This window comes from Canis lupus, chromosome 19 (assembly GCF_048164855.1).
Source record: "Canis lupus baileyi chromosome 19, mCanLup2.hap1, whole genome shotgun sequence".
Taxonomy (NCBI): Eukaryota; Metazoa; Chordata; class Mammalia; order Carnivora; family Canidae; genus Canis; species Canis lupus.
The window spans coordinates 14,068,458-14,088,506 of NC_132856.1; the positions used below are offsets into that span (position 1 = coordinate 14,068,458).

Sequence of the window (20,049 nt, forward strand, 5' to 3'; positions counted from 1 at the left end):
AAGAAGACTAGTGTTTGCTTTACTGTTTTCAAGTATCTTCGCAGGCATATACGTTGCTGAGGGCACAACAGTTAAAGTTTGTGAGAGAATAAAATATTTCAAATACTCAATATGGTGGTATCCCCGCGATGGCATTTTTAAAGTAAAGTATGTGGCCAAGTGGATGTTACATTACAATACTGGCTACAGTGAATTCAGATTTCCCCTCCAGTTCTTACACTGCCAGACCATGAGGCTGGAATTACCGAATCAACAGGATTTCAGTGTAACTGGATCCTGTATGGATAGAATTACAAGAGGCAGTTAGTTCCTCAGTCAAAACAATGAATACTAAAGTAGCCACAGTTCAATATATCCAATTTACTTGACAGAATCAAAGGGATTTTAGAAGTCTCCATTTTTGAAAGCAGTAATAAACTTAAAATCAAGGATACAGTAAACTAAACTTATATCCACCCCGCCCACTCCCTCCCCTGACTTACACACTCCTTCAAAAGTCGTTTGTAGGAGGGTGAGGAGAAGAGAACCGAGTTAACTGTCTGACTAAATGCCTCCACTAATTCCATACAAGAAATGAAACTGGATATCCTAGGGACTTCTGTCCTAGAAATGCTAAATCATACATCTAATTGGACAACAAGGTCTGGCTGTACACAGTAACAGTATGCATATAGAGAGAAAACCAAGTTGAATTTTCCTGACTAAAACTATAAAATCATTTCTACAATAGTTCTGATGAACTAAGTGTCCACTTTTATAATGCAAAAGATAACATGTAAAGTAGGCCAAATGGCTTTAAAAATATGCTTTTGTAGGAAAACTGCCATGTTCAATTATTTAAAATCTTTTCATTCTGGAACTAAAGTCAGTAAGTAGGCCTGCCTTGCAATTTTCAGTTTATTAGATTTTTGTTAGAATTTTTAAAACAAATAGATTATAAAAAATGCCTAACTAGCTCTTGCCACTTCTATAAGTCCTAAATTTGGTGTATTATGACAGCTTGCAAGCAACAGCATCTCTTCCACCCTGTCCCCCCAAAAAAATCGCAATATCAATCTGTGGATATTTTAAAAGTTTATTTCTATTTTAACTAGCCAGTAGCCCCAATTCTTTGAGAAATGAGCTGATTTCTTTCTAGCACAATGTCTATGGACCTTGCTCATGGTAACTTTCTTCCCATCCCCTTCCAAAAAAAGTCAGCACCTTCCATCATGATGCACATTTTAAGTTAAAATTGTCAATACAACCCTCAAAATGCAAGTTTATTGAATAAAGCTGAGAAGAGCAGTAAACAGACAAAAAAAATGCATCACCTAAATAAAAAAAAATTCACGTATTTACAAAGTTCAGTAACTGTTAGGTTTTCACATGCAGAAGTTAATGCACAGGAAAATGTTGGTAATAGAGTTTGGATGTCTTGAATGCTAAAAGCAATGAACAGACAGAGAAACACATTAAGTTTTAGCTATAGGTCAATTAATGAACCTATGCGGTCCCCACACAGTCACACATTTTAGTTCCAATTCCTCCTTTTAGGCACGAGCAGATTGCCACATTATTTGTAATGGTTCATGGTAACCATTAATGGTGTTGAACTACGGTAGCAAGTTTAAATATCCCTTCATTTACAGAACCATTCATCCCATCAGGGAAGTATGCAACATGCTTCAAAGAATAAGAACAGAATTTTAAAAGCTGAGATTCTACTCATAAAAATATGAATGGAGGAAAACCAAGTAGTATCTGTGCAACACAGTGCAGTATTTTGTACAGAATATTGTTAAGGCCATGGCAGTCTATAAATTAAAACTGGTATTCATTAAAAGAACTTACTGTTGACTGCACTTTTGAGTGCTCAACATGTTTGGAAATGCACTGTCTACATGAGTGCTGCTTAACAAAAGGAACAAAATCACACACAGTGTGAGGCAACACATAAGCGGGTGTAGCATAAAGTTTTATCTACTACAGTGGTTTATGTGAATAACAATTTACAAGTGAACCAGTATTAATATGTCCCTTTATGTATATGGACATCACTAAACTACAAAACATGTTCGTTTTTTAGTTTTTATACATCTCCGTATCATAGAAGCAAACAATACACAGCATCAGTTCCTCAGTTCTCCATGTGATTGATTATTAAACAACCTGTAGACGTTGCGCATGATTACATTAGATAGAGCAGGCAGGTCTAGAGTTGTCACAATAATCAAGATGTCTAATGGCACCAGACAAAAGAGTGCCAAACTTTACATCAATAAGAGAGAAAAATAAGAATTTTTATTTGTTTCTAAGTATCTATTGTGCTGAAAGTCTATGACTGGATATAAAAAGTCAAGAGTTAGAGTGTCATGCAGCAGCACTGATTTAAGGACTAGAGATAGAAAGAACAGGTGTTTGAACAAAGTCTGACATCCTTTACACATTTTATTATATTGGCTGGAATGCTCTAAATTCATGAAAGCCTTTGAGAAAAATCTTCCTTCCCAACCCTTTAAAAAAGTGTGTTGAACCCTGCCCCCCCACACACCAAAAAAGAAAGAAAGAAAGAAAAAAAGAAAAGAAGGAAAATAGAGAAATAATGATCTGGACAGATACACAACAGCATGCCTTAGTTCCTCCCATATCCCCAACTGCTATCTGGTGATGAAGAATTCTCAGAAAGCAGAATGTTTTTAAAATTCATATATAATCTCGCCAGTCTAAAGAACCAATAACAACACTGATCTGGTGCCTCCGCTCGCTCTTTGCAGACCATTTTTTAAATTCCTAAGGTGTAATTATACATTTCACATGCATTTGTGAGATATGTAAACATTTTGCTTATATCCCACATGAGTCAGGCTAAAGGTTTTCTAAATACTGTGTGTGGCACTAGAAACTTCATGCTGTATCAAGTCAGTATCAGTATTAAGCTAATGGACTCTATAATGAAATATCATAGACATTTACTGAAAACCAATATAAAAATCTGGCCCAAAAAGACCAAAACAGAAATATGCAATTTTCTTGATTTAAGATGGTCAAATGTGTGTTTTCTTTAAAAAAAAAAAAAAAAAAAAAAAAGCTCTACGCACTGTTTAAGACAAGTATGTATAAGAAGCTTTTGTGTGTGTGCTGACTTTATCATGACAACTCTAGCTGATTCTTTATGAAGGATAAGGGATACACATCTTCAGCAGTGCACAAGAGAAATAAACTCTGAAAAAGGCAATTTCTTGGGTTTAGGAAGGACCGTATTCTGGGAAGTACTTCAGAGGAACGGACAATAATTCTAGAATTATAGCCAGGAAGGACTGGAAGACTTCAGGAGATGCTTCAGCTTCTTCTAGATTTTGAATGTTGAATAAGCCACTGAAGTGTGATATCTATAGATGGAGGGAAAAAAATTGAAGGCGTTAAGATACCAAGTTAAGACACTAAACAGAGATAGTATTTAAAATGCAGCTACTTCAAAGTACATGCTGGGTCTGCCCTCTTCTGCTTTTCTGCATCTAAACTACTATTCTCCATTACCTAAACTTCAAGAGGACATTCTAAGGAATTGAGACTAAAGAGTCTCTGATCTAAAAGTTAAATTATGCTCAGGACAGCTTGTACCACCTTTTTTTCATTGAAAAACTTACAGACTGCCTGTTAAGATCAGTACTGTATGTGAAGTACCAGGAATGCAAAGATACAGGAGAATCCCCCTGCTCTCAAGGAACTTTTAGTATCTAAGTTGAAAAACCTAAAACTCATTTGCAGTTGGGTGGAGGGGTGCCCCACAGATTTCCAGGCAAAGGAAACAAAAACAAGAAACAAAGGCATGAATGGTGTGGAGATCTGGATGGATTATATGTGATAAGATATGGATGAAGGACAGGAATGGGAGAAGGGACTGTTGCTTATTGCTAAGGCAGGGGTTCTCAATTTCACCTTTTTGACATTTTGGACCGGGTAATTCTTTGCTGGGACAGGGATGATGGCCTTTCCTGTGCATGGCAGACTATTTTGCGGCATCCGTGACCCCTACCGCTAGATGCCACTATAACTCCCCCACACACCCACAATTGTGACAACCAATAATGTCTCCAGGGGATTGCCAAATGTCCTGAGGAGCAAAAATGTCCTTAACTGAGATCTATGGGCTAGACAGAGCCAATAACCCTGTATACCACTCTAGGATGCTACTAAATTTGAGTTTTATTCTCAAGTGGAAGTTACTAGAGAATTTTAAGCAAGGAAATTATTAGTTTAGTTAGTATGATTAACAACGGCAATAGAGGAAGACAACTTGGAGTTATCAGTAGCACTATCACAACAAGAATAGGAAATGGATGAAGGCCTGAAGCAAACAAGTGCTGTAGCGATGGTAGAAGGAAAATGCAGAGTTGACTAAGATAAAGAACAGAGAGACTGACAGTATGTAGTGGGTAAGAAAGAATCTGTTGGCTTCAATGACCTGCGTTGGTCATGTTGACAAACACAGTGGCTAAAGAAAGAACAGACTTGAGGAAAAAAAGATTAAGAATTTAGCTGTGAAACACACTGAGTTTGAGGTGCAGAAGGTAACAGGTATGGAGATGTCCAACAGGTAATTTTAGCTACATGGATCTCAGAAGGCGATGGGGACTAGCAAGATGTCACCAAAGAGGTGACAGCTGAAGCTACCGTAGCAGAGATCAGCCAAAAAAAGCACTTAGACTGACAAGAGAAGGAAGCTAAGTCAAAACATTGAATTACTGTCCTTGAGTTCTTTAAAATGTGTCATCCGTGTAAAGGGTATGTGAGCATCTACCAGAAGTAGCATTCTATTCTCCAAGCCTGAAAGATGAGTGCAAATTCAATTTCCCAGCTAATATACATTACAGAAAATAGACACACATATGAAGAGTCTCAGCCAAGAGCTGAGATCTGAACAAACACAATCTGTTCAGAGTTGTGGAAGCAATGAATTAACCTGCTTGCTGAACCAGATCATGTGTACTTTTAAAAGGAGGACAGCAGTACGTAGTAAGAGCAAAGCTACATTCATTAGAATTGAATGGGGGAAAGGTAAATCTAAGAGTGAAATGCCCAGGTTTAAATATTTAAGAAATTCACTTAAAAAAACAAAAACAAAAACAAAACTTGTGGACACTGGACAGAAGTTACATCCTAAAGACAGATGGATCCTTAAGACTAGATTAAAAAGCAGAAAAGAAGTAAGATACTCAGATGAAGCAGTCATCTTCCAAGACATAAAGGGCCACAAGTATGAGTCATCTTTGCAAAGATCATGTTCACAGAAGTAATCTGTTCTATGTGTGGTTTGAGGACACATTACCAAAGTATTTCATATACCACACTGGGAAGCTGGAAGAATATACAACCCATGTGCATGGAGATACTTTTGGGACAATTTAGTAAATTCATAAATTTAGTTCCAAAATATGTTGTAAAAGCTGAAATTAAGGAGGATATTCTGATTTGATTACCCAAGAAGTCTAATCTTGGCTGTTAGTTGTATTTCTTGCTCCAAATTAATAGGCATTCTGATTTACAAACTACTCATTTTGAATCTAGTTAGAGTAGATCTACTTCCTTGGGCTTGAAACTAAATGAAGCAGGAGTTCTACAATCACAAACTGGTGACTATGGAGCCCTATGACAGACCATGAAGATCAGCCTCACCAGCTCTCCTGCATTTACCTCCTAAATGAGCTCACAAGATTTTTTCAGGAAAGTATCTGGCTAGTGTGTCAAGGTAGTAAGACAAAGACACAAAACTTAACAAGAATTCCTCCTAACAAAGGAAGGAAATTTTCAAAGATTTTACTTATTTATTCATGAGGGACACAGAGAGAGAGGCAGAGACACAGGCAGAAGGAGAAGCAGGCTCCATGCAGGGAGCCCGATATGGGACTCGATTCCAGATCCTAGGATCACGCCCTGAGCCGAAGGCAGACGCTCAACCACTGAGCCACCCAGGTGTCCCAGAAGGAAAATTTTGTTAAATAAATTCTAAGTAACCCTAGTGCTTGAAGAGTCTATTCTCAAATTAACTAAATGCTTACAATGTAACAAGTTACTTATTCTATTCATTTAGAGAAGATTTTGTGTCCATAAGCAAAGTACTAGGCTCAGATTGCTTTTGGGTGCTCTTTTAAGGGAACTCAGGGATGCTTGGCTGGTTCAGGGAATGGAGATTGTGATTTCTGATCTCAAGGTTGTTAAATTCAAGCCCCACATTGGGTGTGGAGATTACTTAAAAATAAAATCTTAAAAAAATAAAATAAAATAAAATAAATAAAGGAAGCCCAGAATTAGCCAGAAAACTATCAATACTCTGAGCCCATCAGAGCATGTTTGAGGAGGGGTGGGGAAAGAATTGATAGACCAGAACCAATACACACTGAATGAAGGCTAATGGGGGAAAAAAATTAAGGGAAAAAAAAAAAAAAAAAAAACCCAACCTTCTAAGCACACTGTTTTGGCACTATTACATTTTACTCCAATACAAGTTTTTGTTGTTTTTTTTTTTTTTTTTAATTGGAGGTATGACTATGGTAGAATGGTGTTTTTGGCTTTGAAGATGGATGAAGGAGCTATAAGCCAAGAATGCAAGCAGTATCTAAAAGCTGAAAAAGACAAGGAAATGCATCTCCAAAAAGAGCACAACCTATCACCTTAGTCCTTAATTTCTAGCTCAGTGAGAACCATGACAGACTTCTAACTGACAGCAGCAATAGAAAACTAATACACCCATGTGACGTCCATCATATGTCAAATGCTGCAATGCATTTTCAGGTTCCCTCTCACAAAAGAATTTGTAAACTGCTGCTATTACCATTTTATAGATGAGTAAAACCTGGAGATCAGGGAGGTTAACTGCTTTGTCCAAGGCCAGTCAGAAAGTAACTTAGGATCAAGTGTTCTGGCCTGAGGCTGCCTGACCCCAAGGCCCATGCTGTTTGTAGCCCATTATGCAGCAATGATGGACAGCCTCATTTTTCCATAGTGACCCACAGAGCAATTTTTTCACCAGTGACCACTAAACTGGGAGAGGTAAAGGTGCCATGAAAATCTCTAGGCTCCTATGCAGGTGCTTCAAGGTACATGCATTAAACTCTCTTTTCTCATTTTGGTTGAGACTGTCATGCCAGACAAAAACTGTGACTCAGCCTGACTAGCTTTTGTCATGAAGGTAAACTTTACCAGTGAGTATATTTTCTTGCACTGTTATAGGTCTTTTCACTCAAGCAGTTAACAGGTTAAATAGCCTTTCATCTTGTCAAATGCTTCTATTCATATTTCCTTTTTACCTTTGGACCCATCTCACCCATTCCAATCCACTTTTATTAAATAATCTCTCACAAATTAGTTAAGAAACTAAAGGCTCTTATACTTAAATTCTTTAAGGACACTGTATTGGATTGGATAGTGTCTCCTAAAAATTCACTCCTACTCAGAATCTCAGAATTTATTCAGAAATTATCTTTACAGATAAAAGACAAAGTTGCTCTGAATGAAGGTAGGACCTAATCCAATGATATGGATCTTTATGAGAAGAGAAAATACGCACACACACACACAGACACACACGGAGAAGGCTATGTGAAGCCAGAGGCAGAAACTGGAGTGAAGTATCTGTGTTAAAAAGTAAGCTAGGGGGATCCCTGGGTGGCGCAGCGGTTTGGCGCCTGCCTTTGGCCCAGGGCGCGATCCTGGAGACCTGGGATCGAATCCCACATCGGGCTCCCGGTGCATGGAGCCTGCTTCTCCCTCTGCCTTTGTTTCTGGCTCTCTCTCTCAGTCTTTCATGAATAAATAAATAAATAAAATCTTAAAAAAAAAAAAAAAGTAAGCTAGGAAAAGGCAAAGCTGGATACTCCCCAACAGCCTTCATGGCCCTGCTGACACCTTGATTTTGGACGCCTAGCTTCCTGAACTTGAGAAAATAAATTTCTGCTGTTTTAAGCCACCCAGTTTTGGTACTTTGTTATGGCAATTCTAGGAAATTAACACAGACATTAAATAGATAAAGAATACTTTTGGCTTATTCTTCCAATAGAGCACTAACATACTGCAGTAATATACTGGTTGAATAAATGAACAATTGTTTTAGTGCCTACAGAACAATTTTTGTAAAGTCTTTTCTCAAAAACATAATTTTGTTATAAAGCACAGCTGGATACTAGTTCTGCCAAAATTAATACAATAAATTGATATCACATAATGTTTAACTTCATGTCTATTTCACTTACTACTTTAAATAACATAGAGCACATTCAGGATGTTGTATTTGCTGTCAAAAGATATAATATCTATTCTTTTTCCTAAGGCAAAAACAACAGTCCTGTATAAAGGAAGTCACTTAAACAGAAATGGGGATAATAAACAGTAAGAAGCACTAAGATATCCCTTCCAGTGATATCCATTTTTCCACAGTCATTTCTTACCTATATTATCCTTTTCTTTGCAAGAAATTGAATAGCAGCAAATTTCTCTATCCTGAATAGCAGACAGGTTCCTATAAGAAGCAGAATTAAGAGAATAAGGTCTGTGCTTAAAACAACTATCATACCTATCACTCTTTGTTCAATTTTCTTATATTTTTACACTGAAGAAATTATTTTACTACTACTAAAATTTTAGAAATTCACGTCACTGGTAGGCCAAATTTACCACGTTTACCTTAAAACATGGCTGTAATCATTACTAAATAACAGGAGTGCCTGGCTGGCTCAGTCAGAAGAGTATATGACTCAATCTCAGGATTGTAAATTCGAGCCCCATGTTGGGTATAGAGATTACTTAAAAATAAAATCTCTAAAAAATAATAATATAATGTTGCTAAGCAAAGTAGTGGGCAAAAAAGTCTAATTTAGAAAAAAGTTTTTTAAAATATCATCATTCTTAAGACATACATTTTTTCAATTAGCTGTTTCTCATCCAAGGCATTAGGAAGATCTCTCTTGTTTCCAAGTACTAGTACCTTTAAAAAGAAGAGATATTAACAATAAACGTTTATGTAGGAAAAGGTCACAGAAGCATATGATAGTCATATTTGTAGACATTAAAATTGGAATGCTACCACATGCCATAATATTGAGGCATATTTGTGTAACTGGTGGGCTATCTCATTTATTTAATCATTCAAATTAGCGTTCATTTTAACTTCTACCACACAGATGACTTAATTCAATGTGGCTGCCAACCTCTATTTAAATTATTTTAAGTCTATGGTATGCATTCTGAAATTTCTAAATAAATCTGTACCAAAATGTAATTATGATCTTAACACAACCAAAGTGGGGGAATAATTTTTTAATCATTTTTTGTTAGCCATTAATCATACAAACACATAAACATGCTTTTAAAATTGATCCATCCTATAGAATGTCATGCATAAATATTCTAAGACAATGGTTAAGTCTGGAGATCAGGATAAATATAGTAGTCATAAACTCTAGGAATGAATTAATGTCATCATCTGGTTGTGAGATGTCATTTGAAAAGAAAGGAAAGCAGAGACAGCTTCCCAATTACCACCCTTTCTTTCTCAGGTATGTTCTTTCTGCCATAGAGAAAACAAAGAATATGAGTACATATAATGTATTTGAGAATATCCATACTCTAAGGTCAGTGTTCTCTAAGAACATGTAATCTTTGATCCATCTCAACAAAGTACGTCATGTCTACCTTGCCACAGCTATTTCTTTCACTTAATACACCCCTACTCCATACACTTTGACTGATTCTACTTATAAGACCTAGATTCTTACTTTGCACAAAGGACAAAGAGACAAGGACTGAAGCACAGAGAGCTGAGGACACTGGGAGCTCACAGGGGAATGTTCAACCACAGCCTGTCTCCCTTTCCCCAACTTTCACCCTCTCCATACTTATTTAAGTCACACTAGGTTCTCAAGCTGGATCTGCCTGAATTTCTAAAAATAATTATCACGGTCATTTGTGATCAACTGTCAGTTTGGGGTTGCCTGGCATTTTAGCCCTCTTACTACATTTAAGAACTCTCCTACCTTATGAACCTGCCTCCCAATGAAGCTACTTGGTTCAATGGATAATTTTTTCCCTAGCTTTCCTTTCTAAAAGAGCATGGACATATAATCTAGAATGAACCAAACTTTTCAATGAAGAGTCAGTGATGTAAGAAAGCAGGATAGAGAACCCTTTCTTTCTTTCTTTCTTTCTTTCTTTCTTTCTTTCTTTCTTTCTTTCTTTCTTTCTTTCTTTCTTTCTTTTCTTTCTTTTTTCTTCCTTCCTTCCTTTCCTTCTTTCTTTCTTTCTGAATGACACAGAGAGAGAGAGAGGCAGAGAGACAGAGAGGCAGAGACACAGGAGGAGGGAGAAGCAGGCTCCATGCCGGCCGTGAGACTCGATCCCGGGACTCCAGGATCGCACCCTGGGCCAAAGGCAGGCGCTAAACCACTGAGCCACCCAGGGATTCCCAAGAGAACCCATTTTGATAGGGAAAGGAAATCAATCAGCTAGATGACCTTCCAATCAGAACAATTTGTGTCTAGTGTTCAGAAACTTCATGTGGTAACCAGACTTACTCTGTGGTGGGAGTTTGGATATGACCCTGACAGCTGCTTAGCTTCCTTGTTCCAGCCTATTTCTCGAACCTACTTATTTGCAGCCTTCTCAGAGACCCTGGGAGCTACCCAATATTATTTCATTGAATTCCTTTCTACTGAAGTCAGCTTTCTATTGCTTGCAACTAAAAGACTTACGGTGTCCATAAGGTGTCCACTGATTTTTACTTTTTTTTTTTTTTAAGATTTTATTTATTTATTCATGAGAGACACACAGAGAGAGGCAGAGACACTGACAGAGGGAGAAGCAGGCTCTCTGCAGGAAGCCCGATGTGGGACTCAATCCCAGGACTCCAGGATCATGCCCTGGGCTGAAGGCAGGTGCTCAACCGCTGAGCTACACAGGCATCCCTGATTTTTACTTATGGTAGGTATATAGAACTAGGAACTAGGTCCTAACACAGGAGAAAAAGAATAGACTTTGAAGTCAGACAGACAGGGATCCCTGGGTGGCGCAGCGGTTTAGCGCCTGCCTTTGGCCCGGGGCGTGATCCTGGAGACCCGGGATCGAATCCCACGTCGGGCTCCCGGTGCATGGAGCCTGCTTCTCCCTCTGCCTGTGTCTCTGCCTCTCTCTCTCTCACTGTGTGCCTATCATAAAAAATTAAAAAAAAAAAAAAAAAAAAAATGAAGTCAGACAGACATAGATTCGAAACCTGGATGCACAACATACTAATGTTGCCATGTAACCCTGAAGAACAAGTGTTAGAAAGGAGGGATAACCACGAACCTCATTATGCTGTAAGAATTAAATGTGATAATACACCTCAAGTATTTGACATTCATGAACTGGTCCTTTTCCAGCATTATTCAGCTCAACAAACGGCACCACCTTCCATCTAACTTCATGAACCAAAAACTACGAATTATACTTTAGATCTCCTCTTCCACCAAGTCTGGTGGACAGTGTTCCTAAATATCCCTAAAATCTGTTTTTTTCTCACCATCTTGTCCACTACCAACACCCTAATCCATGGTACTGTAATTTGTCAGCATAACTTCAACAGCTTCCTAACACTGCCATCTTACAGTCCCATTTGCCACTTTAATCCATTCTTAATCTGAAATCAGAATGACTTAAATAATAAATCTGATCATTTAAAACACTACAACAGTAAGGTGCCTGGGTGGTTCAGTTGGTTTGAATGGTTGAGTGTCAGACTTGATTTTGGCTCAGGTCCTGGTCTCAGGGTCATGAGATCAATCCTTCCCTGCCCCTCTGTGTGGGGCTCCAAGCTCAGGGCAGAGTCTGCTTCTCTCTCTCCCTCTGTTCCTCTCCCACCCAAGTGTGCTAAGAAATAAATAAAATCAAGAAGAAGAAAAGGAAAAGGAAAAGGAAAAGGAAAAGGAAAAGGAAAAGGAAAAGGAAGGAAGGAATCCTTCAGAAAAAAAGCTTTATAACACTACAAGAGCTTTCCCACACAGTCCATACCCAGTCTCCTCTAGGATCCTTACTGCCACATGGCTTCACCACTCTCCCCACCCTCTTACTTTGCTGTTTGCTCTAGAGACTGGCCTCCTCTCAGTGCCTTGCTTCCTCCTACCAAAAGGCCTTTGTCTACATATCCCTCACAATTCAGCTCAAGTAAGTACCTAGGTGGCTCAGTGGCTGAGCGTCTGCCTTTGGCTCAGGTGGTGATCCCGGGATGAAGTCCCACATCAGGCTCCCTGCATGGAGCCTGCTTCTCCCTCTGCCTATGTCTCTGCCTCTGTCTGTCTCTCCATGAATAAATAAACAAAATCTTTAAAGAAAAAAAAAATCAGTTCAAGCATCATTTCCTCAGGGAATCCTTCGTAGATCTTCCCTCAAACTAGATCAAATATCCCTTCTAATTTACAACTCTTGCGGCCCCTTGTACCTCTCCTTCATAGTACTTAACAGAGCTGTATTATTCAAATGATTTCATGGCATCTACCTTTCTTACTAAACCACAAGCTTCATGATGGGAGTGAGCATATTTCTATTCACTTCTGTTCACCACTGTATCCCCAGGACTGAGCATTGCTTCTATTGCAGATAGTCTAATATATAGCTGGCTAAGAAATAAATAAATAGCACAGTGCCCAGTATATGGCTAATATTCAGTAAAGGTAAGTGTTTTAAGACTTTAAGACATAATAGCTGATTTCAAATATAATATAATCATATAATTATAATCTTAATAATAAATATTACCATCATATAATATAAAATAAGAACTCCATACTTACTGGAATTCCTTGTAACTGTGGTTTATCTAGAAGATTATGTAGTTCATTTCGAGAAGCTTCTATCTTTTCACGATCTGCAGCATCTATCATGTAACTTAAAAAAAAAAGCAATTTTGATATGTCTTCTCCAAACCTCTGATGGCCACAATTAAAAATACAGAGTTTTTAATTTTCATATTTACATTACTAAGGGGCACCTGGATGGCTCAGTTGGAAGAGCATGCAACTCTTGATCTTGGGGTCATGAGTTTGAGACCCACATTGGGTATAAAGATTACTTAATAAACTTTTAAAAAATGACTCACACTACTGAAATCGTTAATCAAAACAAAGACCTAGATAAAGAAAAGCTCAGTACCCAAAAATCTTTCAAACAGACTATACTTAGGTGCAAATACATGATAATAAAACACTTACATCACTTAGCTCTTAGCTGCATAAACAAAAACATAAATAAAATTCTCATTCATGATTAAATTTTTTAAAGTTTCATATTAATGGGATTACCTAAGAAAATAAAAAGACTACTAATTGCATGAAATAAAAACTGAGCCTTTGGAAGTATTAAAAACAACTTTTTTCCTGGAAACCAAAGTTGACTTTTTAAAAAGTGCTTACACAATGGCATTGACTCCTCTGCAGTACCTTTCCCACATGCTCCGGAATCGGGGTTGTCCTCCTATGTCCCAAATCTTTAAATCAAGACAGACAAATCTTAATAAAGATATTTTAAGTAATACATTGAAGAAAAAGTATCAGAAGAAGAGTAGTAGTTCTGGGGTCCACTTCTAAACTTGAAGTTCGTATTTAATATGTTTACAATTGATCTAATAAGTTCTACTAAAAAAATTTTGTGCAATACTTTCTTTGCTTGTAAAACAGTAAATTTCCAAAGTGAAAATGTATCTTTAAGATAACACTTGTAGCATCTACAGAATCATACATCATCCAGATTTGAATACCAAAAGAGAAAACAACAGTTCATTCAGAACCTATTAAAGTTTAATTGTCTGACAGGAAATGCATTAATGCCTAATGATTTTTCTGATACAAAATTATTGTATCCATATGAAAGCTACTACCCACAATAATTTCATAATTATGTCTACTCCGTAGATACTATTCTGGACACAGTGCTACATAAATGTCTTAAGTCGTGGTATTTACCTTCAAGGGGCTTCCAGTTTAACTATAGACACCTTTTTATGCATAAAAAGACCTATATGTGAAAAGTGAGATGCTTCATTAGATGAGCTCCAGAAAGAATTCAGTAAGCAGCTTCTGTGAGCCACAGAAATTGGGTGAAACCACTGTAAGGGTCTAGACAATTAGAAGTAAACTCCCATTAACTACAGAACATACACACACACACACAAAAAAAAAAATATGGCCTCTGATAAACAGTTCAACAGTCCATAATTTAAAACCCATCAAACTCATTCTAAAAACAAAATTATGTTTAAGTAGTTAGCTTTCCTATTTTATAGTTTTAATTTTACGGCTTGGTAGCAAAGAAAGTGAAAACTAGGTTACCATATATGCACCACAAATATAATACTAAATTGCCAATATTATAAATAATAGGTTACCTTTCAATATAAAATACTGTTCATGAAATAATATAATCACATTCTAAATATGGGATCTCAAACATGGGATTTTTATTTCCTAGGAATATCCACATCCCAAATTTTATTCTGACAAGCCATATCCTAAGTTTTTTCATGGCACTTAATAACATTTCAACTTAAACATTTTGATTTATGAGAGAAAGAAAAAAACAACTGATTTACATTCTTTTGGAACATATTCATAAGAAGTACAAATAAATATGTAAAAAGCAAAGAAAAAAACAGAAAAATTTGTAGCTGTGCAAGATCACATACCTTTATTGTGACGTTACCTTTAGTTACTTTCCTCATGTTGAAGCCCACGGTGGGTATCATATCTTCACTGAATTGACCTGACTGAACAAAAGAAAACATGTGAAGTTAGATTAATCAATATTTATTAAGACATATAACATGGCATAAGCTTCAGACATCAACCATGTTTTTTTTTAATTAAAAAAAATATATATTTTTTTAGAGATTTTATTTATCCATGAGAGATACAGAGAGATGCAGAGAGAGAGGCAGAGACACAGGCAGAAGGAGAAGCAGGCTCCATACAGGGAGCCCGAAGAGGGACTCGATCCTGGGTCTCCAGGATCCTGCCCTGGGCTGAAGGCAGCGCTAAACCGCTGAGCCACCGGGGCTGCCCTCAACCATGCTTCTATAACCATTTTAGTATATAACTAACTTTTTAGTGGGGGTAACAATCTGTCTTAAGAAAACATTCTTTATAGGTGCTTCTTTATAGTTAACTCTCACTTTCAGCTCAGGTCATGATCTCAGGGTTGTGAAATTAAGCCCTTGGGTGTTGGGCGGAGCCTGCTTAAGATTCTCTCCTCCCCTTGCTCCTACCTGCCCCCCTTAAAAAAAAAGAAACAGAAAAGAAAATATTCCTTATATCCATAATTCTTTTTTTTTTTTAATTTTTTTTTTAACTTTTATTTATTTATGATAGTCACAGAGAGAGAGAGAGAGGCAGAGACACAGGCAGAGGGAGAAGCAGGCTCCATGCACTGGGAGCCCGACGTGGGATTCGATCCCGGGTCTCCAGGATCGTGCCCCGGGCCAAAGGCAGGCGCCAAACTGCTGCGCCACCCAGGGATCCCTATATCCATAATTCTTAAAGGGATACATGATTTTGTTCATACAAACACATATTCCCCCGTTTAAAAAATTAACTTTTTACATTATTTCCTTAAATTTAAAAAATATACTGTAACTATAAATGACAATTTATTCATTTCCCCACCTATACATAAATGTTAACACAAAATAGGAAATCAGAAGCAAAACTTCAAACTTTTCTATTTTTAGGATTTAAATTATTTTGACAATAACTGTTAACAACTTACAGCTAAATAGCTTTTCCAAGCTTGTCTTTTACAAGCTTATAAAATATTTTGTCATTTTATAGGTTTTCCTTTTATGTAATCAATTGTTTTTTCTTATGACCTTATCATTAAGATTAAAATATTTTATAATAGTTTTTGAAAACCTTTTTAAAATTTAAAATGTTCATCCATCTGGAATATGATTTTATAGTACAAGAAAGTTACTTCTTTCAATCATCTCACTCATTTAAAAATTCACACATTCCTAACTATTTGAAATGATATGCCAAATGCCATACAGAGACAGTTCTATATCTAAGTCAATACTTCTCCATTAGCCTGTTTATTCCTAAATTAGAATTAGATGAATTACTGTAGCTTGTACAGTTTCTTATTCTTATATAGAAGATCAAGAATTTGGAATGTTTTCAAAGTTGTCTGGGTTCATCACGCATTCCAAATAAACTAAAAATTCTTATTTCGGTTAAAATATTGACTAGAACTATATTAACTATATTAATTTGAGAAGGACTGTCCTATATCAAATTTTTTTAACCATCAAGTTTTTTAAATTGTATTTAAATACAACTAATTAATTGTCAATGTAATATATTATTGGTTTCAGATGTAGAGGTCAGTGATCATCAGTCTTACAATACCCAGTGCTCAGCACGTCTCATAGCCTCCTTAATGTTCATCACCCAGTTACCCCCCTCCCATTCCCGCCCCTCCAGCGACCCTGTTTGTTTCTTTTGATTAAGAGTCACTTATGGTTTGTCTCTCTCACTGATTTCGTCGTATTTTTTTCCTCTCTTCCCCTATGACCTCCTGTTTTGTTTAATTCCACATGAGTGAGATCATATAATTGTCTTTCTCTGATTATTTCACTTAGCATAATATCCTCTATTTCCATCCATGTCATTGCAAATGGCAAGATTTTCTTTTTTTTTTTTTTTTGATGGCTGAGTAGTAGTCTGTTGTACATATATACTACATCATCCTTCATCCATTCATCTGTCAATTGATATCTGGGCTCTTTTCATAGTCTCACTATTGTGGACATTGCTGCTATAAACATTGGGGTGTAGGTGCCCCCTTCGGATGACTAAATTTATATCCTTGGGGTAAATACCCAGTAGTGCAATTGCTGGTTCAAAGGGTAACTCTATTTTCAACTTTTTAAGAAACCTCCATATTGTTTTCCAGAGTGGCTGCACCAGCTTGCATTCCCACCACATTTGAAGGTTTCCAAAAATATGGAATGCTTCATGAATCTGCATGTCATCCTTGCACAGGGGCCATGCTAAATATCAGTTCTTGATATTTAATCACTATCAAGTCTCTCCACACAGGCGCATGGTTTGTTCATTTAAACATTCAAATCTGGAATGCCTAGGTGGCTCACTGATTAAACATCTGCCTTTGGCTAGGGTCATGATCCCAAGGTCCTGGGATGGAGTCCTGCATCGGGCTCCCTGCAGGGAGCCTGCTTCTCCCTCTGCCTGTCTCTGCCTCTCTCTGTGTGTCTCTCATAAGTAAGTAAGTGGAATCTTAAAAAAATAAACATTCAAATCTTTTATATCCATCAGTAAAGTATCGTGTCATAATTGCTTTTGTATTTCTTATATTTTTTTAAATTTTATTTATTTGAGAGAAAGGAAGAAAGAGCAAGTGGTGGGGGTGGAAGGAGAGGGATAGAAGAGGAGGGAGAGAATCTTAAGTAGACTCTGCACGGAGTGCAGAGTCCAATGCAGAGCTGAATCCCATAAGCCTGAGATCATGATCCGAGCGGAAACCCAGAGTTGGATGCTCAACCGACTGAGCCACCCAGGTATCCTTTATATTTTTTTGACTACAATTACAGACTATACCTAATGAGTCACAGCTAATACTGATTTTATACATTCTACATATTTATATATTTTATTTACCAAATATCAACTTCTCAGTTGACTTGACTCTTATTTTTAGGTAAACAGCCCAGGGTTATAAAATCTCTCAACAAAGGAATGGTTGAACAAATAGGACTATTTTCAAGGCCTTAACACTGGCTAATTGTTTGCTGTGACCTTATGCTAGCCACACATGATTCTAAAACTGTCTGCAAGTCCTGAGCATAATGAATTCCAATTTTACAAATTAATTTCCTCTACATAACTAACTCCAAAGTTCTACCTTCCCCCCACCCTGCTCCATTTGGAGGCATTAGGCTGATTTCAGAAAAAAGATGTTAACCACAATCACTGCTTTCATTTATATTAAACATTATAATTCTCAAAACTTTCACATGATTTATATGTGAAAATCTAGTCATGACATCAAAACTACATATATCAAAACAGTTATGATACAAAACAACAAAAAAAATAACCTGATTGATTAAAAGGGGGGCAGAGGTATCACCAAAGACACTATATCCATGAAAGCAACAATAAACTGACTTCATTAAAATTAAAAACTTCCCTATGAACAAGATTTAGAGTAGTTACAGTTAGAAAACAAGCATTAGAGTAGGAGAAAATATTTGCAAAACAGATATCCAATAAGACTATTATCCAAAATACACAAAAACTCTTAAAATCCCAACAATATAAAAAGAAACACTCTAAAAAATGAACCACAGACTTTAACTGATACTTTATCAAAGAAGATAGAGATGGCAAATAAGCATATGGAAAGACACTGCACATCCTATGTGATCAGGAAAATGAAAATTAAAACAACAGGATTTCATGGTACAGTTATTAGAGTGGCTGAAATCTGGTATACCAATAATACCAAATGTTGGTAAGGATGTGAACAACAGAAATTCTCACTCATTACTAGTGGGAATGCAAAATGGTACAGCCATTACAGAAGACAGTTCGGTGGTTTCTTACAAAACCAAATATACTCTTACCATTCAATCCAGCAATCATGCTCCTTAGTATTTATCCAAGAAGTTGAAAACTTAAGTCCACACAAAAATCTGCGTATTAATGCTTACAGCACCTTTATGCATAACTGCTAAAACTTGGAAGCAACCAAGATGTCCTTCAGTAAGGAAACTGTGGCAGATCCAGGAAATAGAGTATTATTCAATACTAGAAAGAAATGAGTTACCAAGTCATGAAATGACACGGAGGAATCTTAAAAACATATCTAAGTGAAGATTCAATCTGGAAGGACTACATACTCTATGATTCCAAAAAAAATGACTGAAAACATGACCTCAGCAATATTCTGAATAAGGCAAAACTATGGAAACAGTAAGATGATCAGCGGTTGACAGGAGTTGGAGGGGCAGGGAGGAAATGAATAGGCAGAGCAGAGCGGATCTTTAGCCAATAGAAAAACTGCATGATACCGTAATGATGGATTCGTGTCATTATACAGTTGTGCAAACCTAAGAATGTACAACACAAAGAGTGAAAAGTCATGTAAGCTATGGACTTTGGGTGATTATGTCAATGAAGTGCATCACTTGTAACAAATGTACCACTCCGCTGCGAGATGCTGATAACGGGCGAAGCTGTGAGTATAGAGCAGGAGGTATATGGGAAGATCTGTACCTTCCCCTCCTTGATTATGCTGTGAACCTAAAACTGCTCTAAAAAACTCTTAACAAAAACTTTTTTTTAAATGGGCAAAGGACTTGAAGAACATTTCTCCAAAGGAAATATACAAATAGCTAATAAGGACAAGAAAAGATGCTCAATATCACTAGTCATTAGAAAAATGCAAATCAAAACCACAGAAGATACCGCCTCAAATCTATTAAGATGGCTATTATCAAAAATGAAAACAACAAAAAACAAAGTAAGTTGCAGTGAGGAAATGGACAAATTGCAACCCTGGTGCACGGTTGCAGGTGTAAAATGGTGCAGCTGCTAGGAAAAACAGTATGAAAGTTCCTGAAAAGGTTAAAAAATAGAATTACCACATGATCCAGCAAATAGACTGCAGTTATATATCCAAAAGCACAGAAAGCAGGGACTCAAAGAGATAGCTGTATACCCATGTTCACAGAAGCATTATCCATAACAGCCAAAAGGTAGAAGAAACCCAAAGGCCACTGGCAGATGAACAGATAAACAATATGTGGTCTATTCCTACAATTTAATACTATTCAGCCTTAAAAAACAACTTATTCATGCTAAAACACAGATGAATCTTTGATGACATTATAATGTAATATATATTATTATATCTAACATAAAATAGTATTCATTTAGGGTGCTCCTTAGATGTTGTTTCTTCATTTCCTTCACCAATACTTCTTATTGGTTATAGAAGCTAACAATAACTTTCTCTAATTCGGTTGCTAGT

The 20,049-nt window shown here is 36.8% G+C and overlaps 1 protein-coding gene and 1 pseudogene across 1 annotated transcript in view; both read right to left on the reverse strand.

The window, feature by feature from the left end:
• Positions 1–1,061: 1,061 nt before the first annotated feature.
• ARL8B (ARF like GTPase 8B) overlaps positions 1,062–20,049 on the reverse strand; it is a 45,909-nt gene continuing 26,921 nt past the window's right edge. The window contains exons 2-7 of the mRNA XM_072785299.1: positions 14,684–14,764; positions 13,416–13,489; positions 12,798–12,891; positions 8,895–8,962; positions 8,427–8,497; positions 1,062–3,371 (exon numbers count right to left, since the gene is read on the reverse strand). Coding sequence (XP_072641400.1) covers positions 3,322–3,371; positions 8,427–8,497; positions 8,895–8,962; positions 12,798–12,891; positions 13,416–13,489; positions 14,684–14,764 — 438 coding nt within the window. The 3' untranslated portion in view covers positions 1,062–3,321. The remainder of the gene's footprint in view (positions 3,372–8,426; positions 8,498–8,894; positions 8,963–12,797; positions 12,892–13,415; positions 13,490–14,683; positions 14,765–20,049) is intronic.
• On the reverse strand, positions 16,992–17,079 carry LOC140611528 (U6 spliceosomal RNA; annotated as a pseudogene).